General features: G+C 44.4%; 1 protein-coding gene across 1 annotated transcript in view; it reads left to right on the top strand.

The window, feature by feature from the left end:
- The window catches only part of LRSAM1 (leucine rich repeat and sterile alpha motif containing 1), a 39471-nt gene that overhangs the window by 6013 nt on the left and 15023 nt on the right, over positions 1 to 18435 (top strand). The window contains 12 exon segments of the mRNA XM_087704694.1: positions 2744 to 2788; positions 4416 to 4493; positions 4817 to 4885; positions 5687 to 5771; positions 7829 to 7950; positions 9973 to 10063; positions 10485 to 10615; positions 12403 to 12432; positions 14564 to 14686; positions 15366 to 15505; positions 16775 to 16819; positions 18362 to 18432. Coding sequence (XP_087560820.1) covers positions 2744 to 2788; positions 4416 to 4493; positions 4817 to 4885; positions 5687 to 5771; positions 7829 to 7950; positions 9973 to 10063; positions 10485 to 10615; positions 12403 to 12432; positions 14564 to 14686; positions 15366 to 15505; positions 16775 to 16819; positions 18362 to 18432 — 1030 coding nt within the window.

Here is an 18435-nt window from a genome sequence, read left to right as displayed (position 1 = left end):
GATAGGATTGGGATAGGAATAGGATAGGAATAGAATAGGAATAGAATAGAATAGGAATAGAATAGAATAGGAATAGAGTAGGACTAGAGTAGAAATAGAATAGGAATAGAATAGGAGTAGAATAGAATAGGAATAGAATAAAAATAGAATATGAATAGAATAGAAATACGATTGGGAATAGAATAGAATAAGAATAGAATAGGAATAGAATAGGAATAGAATAGAATAGGGATAGAATAAGAATAGAATAGGAATAGAATAGAATAGGAATAGAATAGAATAGGAATAGAATAGGAATAGAGTAGAAATAGAATAGGAATAGAATAGGAGTAGAATAGAATAGGAATAGAATAAAAATAGAATAGGAATAGAATAGAAATACGATTGGGAATAGAATAGGAATAGAATAGAATACAATAACAGAGTTGGAAGGGACCTTGGAGGTCTTCTAGTCCAACCCCTACCTAGACAGGAAACCCTACACCTCTTCAGACAAATGGTCATCTAATATCTTCTTAAAAACCTCCAGTGTTGGGGCATTCACAACTCCTGGAGGAAAGCTGTTCCATTGATTAATTGTTCTCACTGTCAGGAAATTTCTCCTCAGTTCTAAGTTGCTTCTAGATTGAGGTTTGTTCCCGGTACAGGTATTCCTCGACTTACAACCACATTTGATTTCCGTTGCTAAGCACGGCGGTTGTTAAGTGACTCGCCCGATTTTATGACCTTCTCCACAGTGGTTAAACAAATCACTGCAGCTGTTGAGCGATTTCGGGGTTTGTTAAGCCAATCTGGCTTCCTTCGTTGAATTTCCGCGTCGGAAGGTTGCAAACAGGTTTCCCAATGACCCCGGGAGGCTGAAACCTTAGTGAAGGCACGCCCAAATTTGGACCATGGGGCCATGAGGATGCTGCAGTGCTTTGTAAATACGAGGACTGGTTCCCAGTCAACCCATTTTAACTTCTAAGCAAACGGTTGTAAGTCAAGGACTACCCACGCGGCGGGTTTGTCTTCTGGAAGGATCACCTCAGCAAATTTCGCTACCAAAATGTGAAAACAGCCAATTGCCAAGATGATCTTGACCCCTTCCAGTCTGGCTTCAGACCCGGCTACAGCACAGAAACCGCTTTGGACTGATGATCTCTGGAGAGCTAGGGATGGAGGCCATGCTTCCATCCTAGTTCTCCTGGACCTCTCAGCGGCTTTCGATACCATCGACCATGGTATCCTTCTGCGACGACTGCGGGAGATAGGGGTGGGCGGCACTGTCTTGCAGTGGTTCTCCTCCTATCTCTCGGACAGGTCGCAGTCGGTGTTAGTGGGGGGGGCAGAGATCGTCCCTGAGGCCCCTAACTTATGGGGTGCCGCAAGGGTCGGTCCTATCCCCCCTACTATTCAACATTTACATGAAACCGCTGGGCGAGATCATCCGAAGGCACGGGATAAAATATCACCAATATGCGGACGATACACAGTTGTATCTGTCCGCCCCGTGCCAACTCAATGAAGCGGTGGACGTGATGAACCGGGGACTGGAAGCCGTTAAAGACTGGATGAGAGCAAACAAGCTGATACTCAACCCAGACAAGACCGAGTGGCTGTTGTGTTTCCCTCCCAAAAATTTGACCACCACACCATCACTCAGGCTGGGGGGACAAAATTTAAACCCCTCAGAAAGGGCCCGCAACTTGGGAGTCCTCCTGGATTCACAGCTAACTTTTGACCACCATCTCTCAGCTGTGACCAGGGGGGCATTTGCCCAGGTTCGCCTGGTGCGCCAGTTGCGGCCCTACCTGAATCGGGAGGCCCTCACAACAGTCACTCGAGCCCTTGTGATCTCTAGGCTGGAATACTGTAATGTGCTCTACATGGGGCTGCCCTTGAAGAGCATCCGAAGACTTCAGCTAGTCCAGAATGCGGCCGCGCGAGTGATCGTGGGCGCACCACGGTTCGCCCACATAACACCGATCCTCCGTGAGCTGCACTGGCTACCTGTTGGTCTCCGGGTGCACTTCAAGGTCCTACTCACCACCTATAAAGCGCTCCATGGTAGTGGATCTGGCTATTTGAGAGACCGCCTTCTGCCAATTACCTCCCTGCGTCCCATCAGATCGCATAGAGTTGGCCTCCTCCGTATTCCATCCGCCAGTCAGTGCCGACTGGCGACTACTCGGAGGAGAGCCTTCTCTGTTGCGGCTCCGACACTATGGAACAATCTCCCCGTGGAGATTCGTACCCTCACCACCGTCCAGGCCTTCCGCACAGCCCTCAAGAACTGGCTAACCCGTCAGGCCTGGGGATAATCTTATTTCGCCCCTCCCGAATGCTGAGTGAATGTTGAGTTTTATTGTCTAATTTACTTTGTGCACATTTCTTTTTTCGTATTGTCCTACACTCCCCTTCCTTTTTGATTGTAAGCCGCCCTGAGTCCCCTCAGGGAAAAGGGCGGCCTATAAATAAATAAAACAAACAACAAACAAACATGTGAAAGAAACAAGATTTGCATCCGCGGCAAATCGACTGGCACAAACGATCCTCGATGCCACGTTGGAAATTTCTACATGAGGAATGTATCCACGTGGGATGCGTTTTGAACCTGGGGGGGGGGGGGGAATCTGTTTTAAATTAGGCCTGCATCTTCTCATGCCTGTTGTCTGAACTGGCCCCGGGATGTTATTAATGTTTCCTGGATGGTTCTGACTGCTTTCGTCTCACCAAAAATCGTCTTTCTCTTTCTTCTTAGCTTCCCTACGGTGCCTTTGCCACCTGCCGAGTGCTGCAGAAGAAGGTAAGAAGGAAGATGGAATTTTAGCACAAGATCCAAGATGCAATGCCGATAGATAAATAGATAGATAGATAGATAGATAGATAGATAGATAGATAGATAGATAGATAGATAATAGGATAGACAGATGATAGACAGAGACAGACAGACAGATAGATAGATAGGATAAATTAGACAGGTAGGTAGGTAGATTAGATTAGCTAGATAAAAGATTAGCTAGAGAAAGAGATTAGATGACAGATAAGACACACTTACATATGATTGATCGATTGGTAGGTAGGTAGATAGGTAGGTAGGTGATTAGATTAGATTAAAGATTAGAGAAATAGAGATTAGATGACATATATAAGACAGACACAGCTAGATAATAGATAGATAGATAGATAGATAGATAGATAGATAGATAGATAGATAGATAGATAGATAGAATAAATTAGACATGTAGGTAGGTAGATTAGATTAGCTAGATAAAAGATTAGCTAGAGAACTAGAGATTAGATGACAGATAAGACACACAGACATATGATAGATAGATAGATAGATAGATAGATAGATAGATAGATAGATAGATAGATAGATAGATGATTAGATTAGATAGAAGATTAGAGAAACAGAGATTAGAAGACATATATAAGACATAGACAGATGATAGATAGATAGATAGATAGATAGATAGATAGATAGATAGATAGATAGATAGATAGATAGATTGATTAGATAGGATAGATAGATAGATAGATAGGTAGATAGACAGACAGACAGACACGAAACTATGTGATCGGGCTTGATACATCGACACAACTGGAAAATAAATGAGTAGTTACGAGCAGCCTCTCCCCTTCTCTCGCTGAGGCTTGCCCCATTGATCCTCTCCTATCTCCTTCTCTCCCTCAGACTTGGCCCACAGAGGCCTCACCCATCTTATCCCCTTCTCTCCTTCAGTTTAACTCCTTAGTATCAAGAGTGTTTTTCATATGGGGAGGAGGAGTAGAATGTCTAAGCTCCCAGCCTTCAGGCCGGTTGAGTCAGGCACTGGCCATGCCCAAGTCGCAGTTGGAACAGAGTTCTTTTCAGGTGGGGAGGGGGGGGGGTAGAATGCCTAACTCCTCAGCATCAGAGCGTGTTAATAGTACTATAAGAAATACTAATGATCTGATACTAATAATCAAAAAACCCTTTCTTAGCGAGCACCTAGAAGCCAAGAGGAACATATGTGCCAAATTTCAAGTTTGTAGGCTTTACAGTTCTGGAGATTTCATGTTGATGCATGAGCGGTATTTCACTTTTTTTATATATAAATATGAGAAGCTGTTCTGGATGTCCAAAAATCTGATGATTTTCATTTTAAAGAGGACTGTTCAGAGGTACTAGGAGGAATTTCATTAAATACCTCAAGTTTCATTAAACCAGAAATGCGTTCCTCAAATTCTCAAAATTGCGAGAATCAGTGTTTGATCCACTCTTCCTGTTGTTTGCATTTATATGCAGGCTTCTCTTCGAGCCGATGTATTTCCTATCTCAAACTCTTCTGTCAAATTCTTTCATTCAAACTTTTCAGATAACTACCAGTTTAACTACTCTCTCCTTTCTGGGTCGGTTGGAACACTTTCTCCGTTGTTTTCTCTTTCAGGTGCTGATCGTTCACACGAATTTTTTGACGTCCCTCGTCCCGAAATCCTGCAGCCTCTCTAATCTTGTAACCGTAAAGGTGATTCGCAGTTCTTTTCGTCAACTGTTGGCGGGAGCTTTTTAAGGTCCCGGATCAAAAGAACAAGCAATGAAACCTAGTTTAAGACTTCCCCTGTATTTTAGAAAGCTTTTCAGGGGGCGGCCTGGAGCTGCTGCCGTATTCTTCCATTCCTCGTTTCTGGATTATAATCACATCAGCTTTTGTGGTTCACCATGGAGGCTAGGCTTATTTGAGTTGAATTTTTTTGGAGTTTTGGAGATTATTGGAGTTGAACAATAATCAAAAAGCATCTCTGCCCTTGGGAGTGGATTGTTATGGATGTCTTTATCCTTCTCTTCCAGGTTTTAGACCTCCATGACAACCAGCTGACCTCCCTTCCCGCCGATATCGGCCAGTTGACTTCTCTTCAGGTAAAGAAACGCTGGATGCTATGGTAGCCCGCCAGCAGCCACTGGAGCTGGCAGCAGAGTCGGAGAGTGAGGAGGTTGGGGAGGAAGATGGGCCAGTCCTGGGGGCTGAGGAAAGCTCAGACGAGGGATCTGCATAGGAGGCAGAGAGGGAGCTAGACAGCAATGGGGGAGAGGAACAGCTGGAGCCTGTTCCCAGTGTGCACATGTACAGAGCTGCCAGAAGACAAGAACAGCTAAGAAAGCAGGGTCGACTTGGGAGTAAAGCCACACCTTGGAGGTGATTGGCCCCTCCCATAGGAAACAAAAGAGGAGCGAAGGGCGGGGGGGCTTTTGCAGGAAACGATTTGTTCCTTTGGTCGTTTCAAGAGTGTAAAGTTCTCTTTGTGACTATAAGAGACTCTGTGCCAAGTTTTGCCTTGCCCTGCCATTTGGAAACTAGTTATCTGGCAGTCTTCCAAACGAGATAAGGTTCGTGTGGATAAACATTCCTCTGAAAGACTGCTTGCTAAGCTTTGCGGACTGTGAATGAAAGGAATTGACAGTCGTGGCAATAAAAGGAGTTTTGCCGGGATCCCCCCTCTGCTTCACGCATTTTAAGGAAGCCTGGCTCAGAACAGAGGCTCTAGGGAATCTCTCGGCAGTTTCAGGAACCAATGTAGTCCTTTTTTTAGCCCTCTCGATGTGGTTTTCACATTTGCACCAAGTCCTTTGCGCCGGAGGTTTCACAGATCGCGCAGGGTGGCCTCGACACACCAGTTTCAAGGGGTGCGTTTTTGTCCCTTTTGTTTCTGTCCTTGGTAGGTTTTGAACGTGGAAAAGAATGTTTTAAAAGCTCTTCCGGACTCGATCGGGGATCTCGCTCAGCTTCAGACGCTGAATTTGAAAGGTAGGGCAAAACAGGGTCCGAAGAATGATGGTGTGTGTGTGTGTGTGTTTGTGTGTAGATTAAACTGAAAGTTTGCTGAGAATGGCTCAGTGTTCCAGTTTAAAATTTTAGAAGAGGATGCAGTCAAGGGATATAAACGACAATCCCTGGGTTTCTGTACAAGAATCGACCATAATTTAGCCTAGCAGGGATAAATTTTGCTTTAGAGTTCCTCAGAAGGAGTTCCAATTTTTTTTTTTTTTGTTTCCCGGATGAAGGCAGATATATACGTGTCCCAGGATCCAATCTTGGTCAATCATTGGGGTTTTAGTTTTGATTTTGGGGCGGGGGGGCAGGGGGGGTTGCTTGAAATCAGACGCAATCAGCACTGCAGCAGATAAAAAAGTAAGATAATTTCAAAGCTGTACCTTTGGGGACGGTTCCATTAGTCATCAGGAAGTTCAAATTGCAAGAATAAAGTAGAGTAGAGTAGAGTAGAGTAGAATAGAATAGAATAGAATAGAATAGAATAGAATAGAATAGAATAAATAGAATAGAATATGGAATAGGAATAGGATAGAATAGTATAGAATAGAATAGGAGTGGAATGGAATGGAATAGAGTAGAATAGGAGTGGAATGGGGTGGAATAGAATAGGAGTGGAGTGGGATGGGATAGGATAGGATAGGATAGGATAGGATAGGATAGGATAGGATAGGATAGAATAATAGAATAATAGAATAATAGAATAATAGAATAATAGAATAATAGAATAATAGAATAATAGAATAATAGAATAATAGAATAATAGAATAATAGAATAATAGAATAATAGAATAATAGAATAATAGAATAGAACAGAATAGAATAGGAGTGGAATGGAATGGAGTGGAATAGAATAGGAGTGGTGTGGGATGAGATGTGATAGGATAGGATAGAATAATAGAATAGAACAGAATAGAATAGGAGTAGAGTAGAATAAAAGAATAGAGTAGAGTAGAATAGAATAGAATAAATAGAATAGAATATGGAATAGGAATAGTATAGAGTAGTATAGAATAGGAGTGGAATGGAATAGAATAGGAGTGGAGTGGGATGAGATGGGATAGGATAGGATAGAATAATAGAATAGAACAGAATAGAATAGGAGTAGAGTAGAATAAAAATAGAGTAGAGTAGAATAGAATAGAATAGAATAGAATAAATAGAATAGAATATGGAATAGGAATAGTATAGAGTAGTATAGAATAGAATAGGAATGGAATGGAATAGAATAGGAGTGGAGTGGGATGGGATAGGATAGGATAGGATAGGATAGAATAATAGAATAGAACAGAATAGAATAGGAATAGACTAGAATAAAACAGAAAAGAGAATAGAATAGAATAGAATAACAGAGTTGGAAGAGACCTTGGAAGTATTCTAGTCCAACCTCCTGCTTAGGCAGGAAACCCTACACCTCTTCAGACAAATGGTTATCCAACATCTTCTTAAAAACGTCCAATGTTGGAGCATTCACAACTTCTGAAGGCAAATTGTTCCACTGATTAATTGTTCTAATTGTCAGGAAATTTCTCCTTAGTTCTAAGTTGCTTCTCTCCTTGATTAGTTTCCACCCATTGCTTCTTGGTCTACACTCAGGTGCCTTGGAGAATAGCTTGACTCCCTCTTATTTGGGGCAGCCCCTGAGATATTGGAAGAGTGCCATCCTGCCTCCCCTAGTCCTTCTTTTCATTCAACTAGACCTACCCAATTCCTTGCAACCGTACTTCATGTTTTAGCCTCCAGTCCCTTAATAAGGATCAACCAATACAAAGTACAGTTAATGTAAAACTAAGGCTGAAGACCTCCAGCTTAGTATAAACAAACCCTTGCACCCGAGGGCATGAATATCGTAAGCTTTAAGACCCCCGCTGATTATGAGAAGATTAAAACGCAGGTCATTTCTGACTCGACAACAATTGGTTTAACAACGGTTTGAAGTCCGCAACCGTTTAATCCGAACCGATTCTTCGGGCCTGACATTCTAAATGCTTTTTTTTTTTTTTAACTTTTCCACTTTCTGGTTTTCCGGGCAGGGAACAAGCTCAAGAAATTGCCCTCCACTTTGGAAGGCCTGCGGAGTTTGCGAACGTTGGACATCAGCGAAAATTCGGTGCAGGAGTTGCCGCAGAGCCTGGCTCACATCCGAACCTTGGAGGTAGCGTTACAAATAAGAGACGTTTAGCTTTTAAGTCCAGCTGTGGCTTAGGCCAGCATTCTTGGTCTTCCTGAAATCTGGCAACCCGCGGGAGAATAAACCAGGAATTGTTGGACTTTCTTCCTTTGCAAGATTGAAGCCCTATTACAGGAAGCTCTTGACTTACAATGGTGGCCAAAGTTAGTACGGGCCTGAAAATAATGGCTTATGGCCGTTTTTCACACTTGCAACAGTTCGAGCATCCTGTGATTACAATTCAGGCTCTTGGCAACTGACTTGTATTTATGACGGTTGCAGCCTTCGTGGGGGGTGGGGGAGGGAGCCAGATCCATTTAACAGCAGGGATTGCAGAACCGCAAGGGATTCCCTAAACAACTGGGGCAAGGGAGTGGGCAAAATTTCACTTAACAAATGTCCTACTTGGTGACAGAAATGTCGGATTCAATTGTGATCAAGGACTACCTGTATTTACCTTAGCAGGATTGTCTGTCTGTATCCATCCAACCATCCTCCAAGGTCCCTTCCAACTGTTATTCTGTTATCTATCCTTCCTTCCTTCCTTCCTTCCTTCCTTCCTTCCTTCCTTCCTTCCTTCCTTCCTTCCTTCCTTCCTTTCTTCTCTTGCTTTCTCTCCCTTGCTCCCTCTTACTTGCTTTCTTGCTTTCTTCTCTTGCTTTTCCTTCTGTCCGTCCTCCCTCCAAGGTCCCTTCCAACTGTTATTCTGTTATCTATCCTTCCTTCCTGCCTTCCTTTCTTTCTTCTTTCTTTCTTTCTTTCTTTCTTTCTTTCTTTCTTTCTTTCTTTCTTTCTTTCTTTCTTCTCTTGCTTTCTATCCCTTCCTCCCTCTTACTTGCTTTCTTGCTTTCTTCTCTTGCTTTTCCTTTTGTCCTTCCTTCCTTCCTTGCTTCCTTCCTTCCTTCCTTCCTTCCTTCCTTCCTTCAAGGTCCCTTCCAACTTATTCTGTTATCTATCCTCCCTCCCTCCCTCCCAGGTCCCTTCCAATTGTTATTCTGTTATCTATCCTTCCTTCCTTTCTTTCTTCTCTTGCCCTTCCTTCCTTCCTTCCTCCCTCCAAGGTCCCTTCCAACTGTTATTCTGTTATCTATCCTTCCTTCCTTCCTTCCTGCCTTTCTTTCTTTCTTTCTTCTCTTGCTTTCTCTCCCTTCCTCCCTCTTACTTGCTTTCTTGCTTTCTTCTCTTGCTTTTCCTTTTGTCCTTCCTTCCTTCCTTCCTTCCTTCCTTCCTTCCTTCCTTCCTTCCTTCCTTCCTTCCTTCCTTCCTTCCTTCCTTCCTTCAAGGTCCCTTCCAACTTATTCTGTTATCTATCCTCCCTCCCTCCCTCCCTCCCTCCCTCCCTCCCTCCCTCCCTCCCTCCCTCCCTCCAAGGTCCCTTCCAATTGTTATTCTGTTATCTATCCTTCCTTCCTTTCTTTCTTCTCTTGCCCTTCCTTCCTTCCTTCCTCCCTCCAAGGTCCCTTCCAACTGTTATTCTGTTATCTATCCTTCCTTCTTTCCTTCCTTCCTTCCTTCCTTCCTTTCTTTCTTCTCTTGCTTTCTCTCCCTTCCTCCCTCTTACTTGCTTTCTTGCTTTCTTCTCTTGCTTTTCCTTCCTTCCTTCCTTCCTTCCTTCCTTCCTTCCTTCCTTCCTTCCTTCCTTCCTTCCTTCCTCCAAGGTCCCTTCCAACTTATTCTGTTATCTATCCTCCCTCCCTCCCTTTCTCCAAGGTCCCTTCCAACTGTTATTCTGTGTCTATCTATCTATCCACCCATCCATCCTTCCATCCATTCCTTATAAGACTTTATAAAGAGAAGAACGAGGGCTGTGACATTCCCTAAAGTCCACTGAAGATGTCACCCAACCTGGTAACAAAACATTCGCAAACCATCCCACAAGCTCAGAGAACGAACCTCCCCCTCTCCTCCTCCACCCCAGCTACAGATGTTCGCCACCATTGCAGAATTCCAGTCCTGGCTTAATGCAGATTAAAGGCAGCTGCAGGATGTTGTCTTCCTGTCTTGTAGACCTTGTCCCTGGACGCCACAGAAATGGTTTACCCCCCAAATGAGGTCTGCAGCGCCGGCACCGAGGCCATCCAGCGGTTCCTCTGTGAAAGTAAGCATTTCGGTCGCAACTCAAGGACTACCTATACATTGAAAAAAAAAAAGAAACTTACGACCACTTTTCATATTTCACGGCCGTTTTTACGGCATCCTTGCAATCATGTGATCGAAAATCCACACCCTTGGCAATGGACTCATACTTATGACGGTTTGCAATGTCCTGGAGGGGGGTGGGGTTTACGTGATCCCCTTTTGTGACTTTCCAACAAGCAGGCTCCATGGGGAAGCCAGCTTCATGGAACAACGGCAGGGATTCACTTAACAACGGTGGCAAGAGAGATGATAAAACGGGTGGGACGGGACTCACTGAATAAATGCTTGCTTAGCGATGAAGATTTGGGGGTTCCACTGTTGGCGTGAATCAAGGACGACTGCCTGAATTGTGATATTGTGATTTGTGGTTTTCCTTCCAGAAGTTGGCGTAGAATACAACCCTCCCTCTCAGTATTTACTCCCCGTTTTGGAAAGCGACGGAGGGGAGATATCGGCAGACGGCATCCGGAGGACAGCTGGCAAATACATGGAAGAGGAAGCCGAGTGGCAAGTGAGTGTTGTTGTTGTTGTTAGTTGCGAAGTTGTGTTCAACCCATCACAACCCATTTCTTCAGGCCTTCCTGTCCTCCACCATCCTCTGGAGCCCATTTAAGCTCACGCCGGCTGCTTCGGTGACTCCATCCAGCCACCTCCTTCTCTGTCGTCCCCTTCTTCTTCTTTTGCCCTCCATCTTTGCCAGCATTCAGCTCTTCTCCAGGGAGTCCTTCCTTCTCATTAGGTGGCCAAAGGATTGGAGATAGATAGATAGATAGATAGATAGATAGATAGATAGATAGATAGATAGATAGATAGATAGATAGATAGATAATCGATAGATCGTTGCTGTGAGTTGCAAAGTCATGTCCATGTTCTAATTGTCAGGTGACTCCATCCAGCCACCTCTTTCTCTGCCGTCCCCTTCTTCTTCTTTTGCCCTCCGTCCTTCCCAGCATGAGGCTCTTCTCCAGGGAGTCCTTCTTCCTTCTCATTAGGTGGCCAAAGTCTTTGAGTTTCCTCTCCAGGATCTGGCCTTCTAAAGAGCAGTCAGGGTTGATCTCCTCTACGACTGACCGGTTGGATGGCCTTGCAGTCCATGGGACTCGCGGGAGTCTTCTCCAGCACCAGAGTTCAAAGGCCTCCATTCTTTGGCGCTCAGCCTTCCTTATGGTCCAACCATCACAGCCGTCCATTGCAACTGGGAAAACCAGAACCTTGACTATACACACTTTTGATTGGCAGGGTGATGTCTCTGCTTGTTAGTAGGCTGTCTAGATTTGCCATCGCTTTCCTCCCCAGGTGAGTGTTAACTCTCCCCAAATATACAAGAATCCCTTTTTAGGAGATTTTTTTTTCTAAACTCACAGGAACCGGTTTTGTGGACCAATCAAGGTGTTCCCCCTCAGAGTTGATGTAGAACTTCCACTTGTAGAGGGAGTCTACCCCAAAAACCAGTTGCTAGACAGAGACACAAAGGGAAGTAACCCCTTTGCCTGAACTCTGTTCCTAAGAGAACAATGGAAGGAAAGGATAAAAGTCATTAGGATTAATGCCAGAGTCAACCAGATGCTTAGACTGGATTTTGGCATTTTTGTCTACCTATTCAGTCCGTCCCAAGAAGCTGGGATAGACAGCTGGAGCCTGTTCCCAGTGTGCGCATGTGCAGAGTTGCCAGACGAAGGGAACAGCTAAAGAACGGGTTGATTTGGGAGGAAGGCCACAGGGGGATGATGAATGGCCCCTCCCAGAGGAAATAAAAGAGGGGAGAAAGGGGAGTGGAGTTTGCAGGAGACCATCAGTTCGCTTAATTGGCTCGTGACTCTCCGAGACTCCTTGCCAAGTTCTGCAGATATCGGCCTGGCAGCTCTCCAAGCCAGAGAAGGTCTGTGACCGTAAATCCTCTTTTCAAAGACTTGGATGTGGAGGAGCAGAATTCACAGTCAATTAATAAAAGGGTATTTTGTCAGGACCAGGAGTTTGCTTCATGCTCTTGGGAAGCCTCGATCAGAACAGGTACCTTCCCAGGATGTAAGTCTGTTCCAAGCTGAGCTTCCTTTTGCAATTGACTCATAGGAAGTTTGTCAATGCCGGCAGTCAATTGCAAAATTATTATTTGTGAAACTTGCGTCCCTGCCATCCGTCCCCCAATGGCTCTTGGTGGCTCACAGCAATGAGAAAAGGCTAAAAGCTGAGGTGAATAGCCAGGCCTTCTGAAGAAAAAGCAAAATCAGATCATTGTTTGTGCTTCAGCATCTTGTTAAAAATCAACCTTGCTTACTTCTCCTTTCACTTTCATTGCAGAACAGGTTTCTAGACTACGAGAAGCGAAAGGTAAGGATGAGCTCCCTCTCTGCCCCTGGCTGTGGGATTGGCCAACCCTGTTCCATCGGAGTTGAGATAGGATTAAGGACATGACCGCTGTAGAAAATCGGTCTGGTTTTGATTCCTTGAGTTAAAACTGCAGCTCTCTTTTTTTTCCTTTTTGTTACCTTCCTTTCTTCCTTCCTTCCCTCCCTCCTTCTCTTTCTCTCCCTCCCTCCCATCTAACTATCTATCCAACCTTGTCCTCCATCTCTGGGTTCTACCACAAAACCGCGGACAACAAAATCGCGGTCGACGAAAGCGCGTATGTGACGTCATCACAGCGCGACGAAAAAGATCGAAAAATGTAAAAATAAAGCTAAAACCTTCCCCTAACCCCCCCAAACCTAACCCTAAACCTAACCCTAAACCTAAACCTAACCCTAAACCTAACCCTTAACGTAACGAAAAACCTAACGCTAACCCTTAACCTAACGCTAAACGTAACGCTAACGCTCTAACCCTAACCCTTAACCTAACCCTAACCCTAACCCTTAACCTAACCCTTACCTTTATGTGAATCGGCTTGCTGTAATTTAATTTTTATTTCAATTTTTCGATCTTTTTCGTCGACCGCGCTTTTGTGGAACGCGCTTTTGACAGGTCACGCCATCTCTGACCATCCATAGTGACTAGTCCATTCATCCATCCAAGTTATCTGTCTGCATCCATCCATCCATGCATCATTTCTAACTGTCCTTCCATGTCCTCTGCGCAGCTATCTAGCTACCCATCCACATTGACCACTGTCTCTTTCCCTCTCTTTCTCTCTCCCTCCCTCCCTCCCATCTATCCAACCTTGTCATCTATCTCTGTCTGCCCATCCATAATGTCCGTCCATCCACCCATCCATTTAAATCATCTGTCCATCTGTCTGCATCCATCCATCATTTCCAACTATCCATCCTTCCATGTCTTCTGTGTAGCTATTTAGCTATCCATCCACATTGTCCCTGTCTGTCTATCTACCTTTATCTCTCTCTCACCTTCCCTTCTCTTGAAAGACTAGGGTTTCCTCCCTTTTTTTCTTCCCCTTTTATTTTGCTTAGGATGACTTCCTCGTTTGAAAGGCCCTGAGTCAAAGGAAAAGAATAGAATAAGGAATAGAATAGGAGTAGGAATAGAATAGAATAGGAGTGGAGTAGAATAGAAGTAGAGTAGAATAGTAGAATAGAATAAGAGTAGAATAAAATAGGAGTAGAGTAGAATAGGAATAGGAGTAAGAATAGAATAGAGTAGAATAGTGGAGTGGAGTAGAATAGAATAGGAATAGGAATAGGAGTAAGAATAGAATAGAAAAACAGAATAGAATAGAAGAATAGAATAGAATAGAATTTAGAAATAGAATTTAGGAATAGAATTTAGGAATAGAATTTAAGAATAGAATTTAGGAATAGAATTTAGGAATAGAGTAGAATAGTAGAGTAGAATAGAATAGAATAAGGAATAGAATAGGAATAGAATAGAATAGGAGTGGAGTAGAATAGGAGTAGAGTAGAATAGGAATAGGAGTAAGATACAAGAGAGTCGGGTGGAGTCTTCTCTTCCAACTGTGGTTTGAGAGAGCAAGGTCCTGAGCGGAATAGCAGTAGCACTTAGACTTATATACCGCTTCACAGTGTTTTCCAGCCCTCTCTAAGCGCTTTACAGAGTCAGCATCTTGCCCACCCCCCAAACAATCTGGGTCCTCATTTTACCCACCTTGGAGGGATGGAAAGCTGAGTTAACCTTGAGCTGGTCAGGATTAAACTGCTGGCAGAGGGCAGATAGATGGATGATGAGATAGAAAGATGGAGGGAGGGAGGGAGGGAGGGAGGACACTTAGACTTATATACTGCTTCACAGTGCTTTTACAGCCCTCTCTAAGTGGTTTACAGAGTCAGCCTCTTGCCCTCCCCCAACAATCTGGGTCCTCATTTTACCCACCACCTGGGAAGGATGGAAGGCTGAGTCAACCTTGAGCCTGGTGAGATTCGAACTGCCAAACTGCAGGCAGTCAGCAGAAGTAGCCTGCAGTACTGCACTCTGACCACCGCGACACCATGGCTCCTACAGCGAGGTGCAGGATATATATCGATAGACGCCTCTGTTTACCTGATAGGAGCAGAAGATGCGGGAGAAGCTGGCATTTGAGCGTGGGCTGGACCTGGAGCAGAGAGAACAAGTCCAACTCATGCACCAAAGTCACATCCAGAAAGGAGAATTTCTCCAAAGCATGAAGGAGGTAAGACGCCTCCATTTCCTCCCTATTCCTACCAGATACCTTCATACCAGACTGTTGTGTTGTAGAAAAGACGGGACACACAAGCCAGCTCTTCAGAGAAGGAATAGTTTATTTGCGCAGGTTCAGAATAAATGGCCTGAACATTGAGTGAAATTTAGGAACTTCCTTATATAATTTATCACTTTCAGCTAAAGCCATCTGTTAGTTTTGGAAACACCCCTCGAGATTTGCCCTTGAGTTACAGAAAGTATGTCTACAGGATGTCATAATACATGGGTCAGCTAACGGACATGCATAGCTCGTATTTTGAGGAACTAACAATACGTGTCTACCAAATAGATTAACAGCCAAGCCAGCAGATGTGCTAAAATAGATGCTTTACTTCAGCATATTTCATGTGCAGACTTCCTTCTAACCCGTGTCTAACCGCACTATGTCCTAAAAGCAAACCTTGCAATTTCTATGTGAACAGTTAAAGCTTAATATCATGAAACCGTAGTTTGGTTCAGGCTTGAGGCCTACTTTGGTTCAGCCTGCCACCTTAGTTGGAATTCAGAGGCGGTACTTCGGTAGACGTGATGGGGAGGAAACGGGAGAATTTTGCACGGTTCTTTTCCCTCGCCGTGCGGCTTCAAGCGTTGGGCCTCGCGGGATGGCTTTCCCCCTCCTCTCATTTCAGGAGCAGATGAAACTGGACGAAGGCCTGTCCCGCCATCAGGAGCGCCTGGGAGCCGAGCGCCTGAAGTTGCTCGAGCAGCTGAAACAGATGGAGCAGGGGGTGGCCGGCAGAATCCAGAAGCTGCTGAAAGCTAATCAGAGGTAGGAGATCCAGGGACATCCAGTGAATCTGCTGGTTTTTATTTTTTTATTACAAATTCTAACATATTTATGAACAAAGTATTATCCGAGGTTTTTTAATACAATACAATAGCAGAGTTGGAAGGGATGTTTAATAAACTTAAGAAATTGAAGGTAGATATAACCTGTATACAGGAAGTGCATATTAAAAGGGAACATAGGAACTTACTGAAAAACAAAAAAATTAGGGAAATTATATATAGCATTGGCAGATAAATTCAAATTCAAATGAATTTATATGCCGCCCAATCCCGAAGGATTCCGGACGGCTTACAGAATAAAACTCTAAAAAAGATAAAAATTAAAAATAAGGAAAACAGATTAAAAAGGGAACACATCATGCACTCAAGATAAAAAAAAAGAGGGATAGCAACCTATATAAAAGAAAAAACAAACTCCAAAGAAGTCTACTCAGATGAAGAAGGCAGAATGCTAATGATTGAATTAGAGACAACAGAAAAACCATTATTAATAGTCATATATGCACCAAACCAGAAACAAGAGGAATTTTATAGGAAATTACACAACAAAATAAATGAATTAGAATGTGAAAACATTTGCTTAATTGGGGATGATAACGCAATAGTGGATAAAAAAATGGACACTGATTCATTGTTCTGTCAGGAAATTCCTCCTCAGTTCTAGGTTGCTTCTCTCCTTAATTAGTTTCCACCCGGATAGAAGGCCTAATCAACCTTGAGCCGGTCAGCATCGAACTGTTGACAGCCAGCAGAATTAGCCTGCAATACTGCATTCTAACCACTCTGCCGTCATGGCTCTTATGACCTACAATTCAGACCAGAACTTCTGTGGCTAAGCTATTGTTAAGTGAGCCACTCCCAATTTTACAACCTTTGTGCCATGGACGTTAAGTGAATCCGGTTTCACCGTTGATTTGCTTGTCGGATGTGTTGATCACGTGACCCTAGAACATGGCAACCCATCATAAATACATTCTGGTTGCAAATGCCTACATTTTGATCAAGTGACCGCTGGAAGCCTCAATGGTTGAGTCGTAAGTTATTTTTTTTCTAGTGCTGTCGTCCAGGGCTGTACTCTGATTGGTGGCTAAATGAATTGTGATTAAGTAGACAACTAGCTTGTACGGCCAAGATCGAGACTTACCCCCATGAAAGACGGGGAGATGTCCTCAGTGCTGGAGCTGATCGACGTAAATGCTTTATGGTGACTCTGTTAGTTGACCCTCTTTATTTCTTAAATCTTTTTTAGGCAGAAACAGAGTTCCGAGATCTTAAAATCCCTTGAAAATGACCGGTGAGTTTCTTGCTTTACTAGATCGATTGGAGGAAAGGGCTGAGGTCTTTTTAGAGCAGGGCTCACTGTTCTGACCCCCTCCTCTGTCCAGTAACGAAAGCCGAGACAAGCTTAACTAGAATGTACTTTTAATAGCAAGAAGCTCGGTGGCTGAAAGCCAAGCAAACAAACAGATAAGGACCTTGGCAGCAATTCAGACAAACCTTGGCAGCAATCCAGCCTGCCAAGTTAGTTACGTTCTCTTTAGTCAATGCGTTGACTTCTGCAAGAGGGGCGTGTCACAAGCAGTCTTTTTTATAGGCTGGAGAGTAGCCTAATGACCACCAGCTGAGTGCAATTATCTCCTGTAATTGCGTAATTGTTCCTGACGCCAAGTAGCTCTTCGATGGCGTGCATCCAGGAACAACTCACTGCTGGCTTCTGGATCACTCTCCCTTGTCTCCTCCCCACTGGTCCAAGGCTCAGGTGCCTCCTGGTGGCCAACCAGCCTCTCTGCGCCCTGCTCGGAGTCGGAACCCTGTCCAGGGTCCTCCACATCCTTCACAGCCGACTCATAGGGCTCCTCGGTGTCAGAGTCTGGTGGCAGCTCCAATGGCTCCTGCTGGGCCACAACAGGTCACCAACCTTTCAGACCTCAGGGATCACTAAGTTCATAATTTTAAATCCCGCGGACCACTAATATGATCTGCCTAATGACCGCCTGGGTGGGCATGGCCAATTCAATGCCACTCAGGTCGAGGGGCGCCTTGCCAGCCTCTACTTGCTACTCCTCACCTGCCCACCCAGGCTCCAGCAAGAAGCAGTTGCTGGAGCTAAGCAGCCACCACGAGAAAAAGTTGGCAAAACTGCTCAGTTCAAATTGGATCTGACGAGAAGGAGGCTCAGCAGAAGAACCTCCTTGAGGAGCATAGGCTTTCCAAGCAGAGGAAAGACCTGTGGGAGTGCAAGGCCAGGTATCAGCTACCAGAAGGCAGCTAAGAAAGCAGGGTTGACTTGGGAGTAAAGCCACATCTTGGAGGTGATTGTCCCCTCCAATAGGAAACGAAAGAGGAGCGAACAGGGAGGGGGCTTTTGCAGGAAACGATTTGTTCCTTCGGTCGTTTCAAGAGTGGAAAGTTCTGTTTGTGACTATAAGAGACTCTGTGCCAAGTTTTGCCTTGCCCTGCGTTTGGAAACTAGTTATCTGGCAATCTTCCAAACGAGATAAGGTTCGTGTTGATAAACATTCCTCTGAAAGACTCTTTGCCAAGCTTTGCGGACTGTGAATGAAAGGAATTCACTGTCATGTACAAAAAAGGGTTTTTTGACAGGACCAAGACTCTGCTTCATGCTTTTTAAGGGTCAAAACACAAAGTTTTCCATGAGACAGAGAGACACCAACACCAATGAGATTGGAGGGCGGGAGGATCGGAACATTGGGGGGGAGGACTCAGAATTGTAGCCCAACTGAACCTCGCAGTGTGACGAGGGAGAAAAATGGTGGAGCCCCGAACTCTTGAGAAAAGTTGAGGACTCCACCCGACTCTCTTGTATCGTTCCTAGGATCCGGATGGAGCAGTTGATGGCCATCACTCAAGAAGAAACGGAACAACTGAGGAGGAAAGAAGTAGCCGGTA

Source organism: Thamnophis sirtalis, unplaced genomic scaffold (genome assembly GCF_051295495.1).
Source record: "Thamnophis sirtalis isolate CommonGarterSnake01/CBP01778 unplaced genomic scaffold, rThaSir2_p1.2 scaffold_2, whole genome shotgun sequence".
Taxonomy (NCBI): Eukaryota; Metazoa; Chordata; class Lepidosauria; order Squamata; family Natricidae; genus Thamnophis; species Thamnophis sirtalis.
This window is presented reverse-complemented; position numbering and strand designations above follow the sequence as displayed.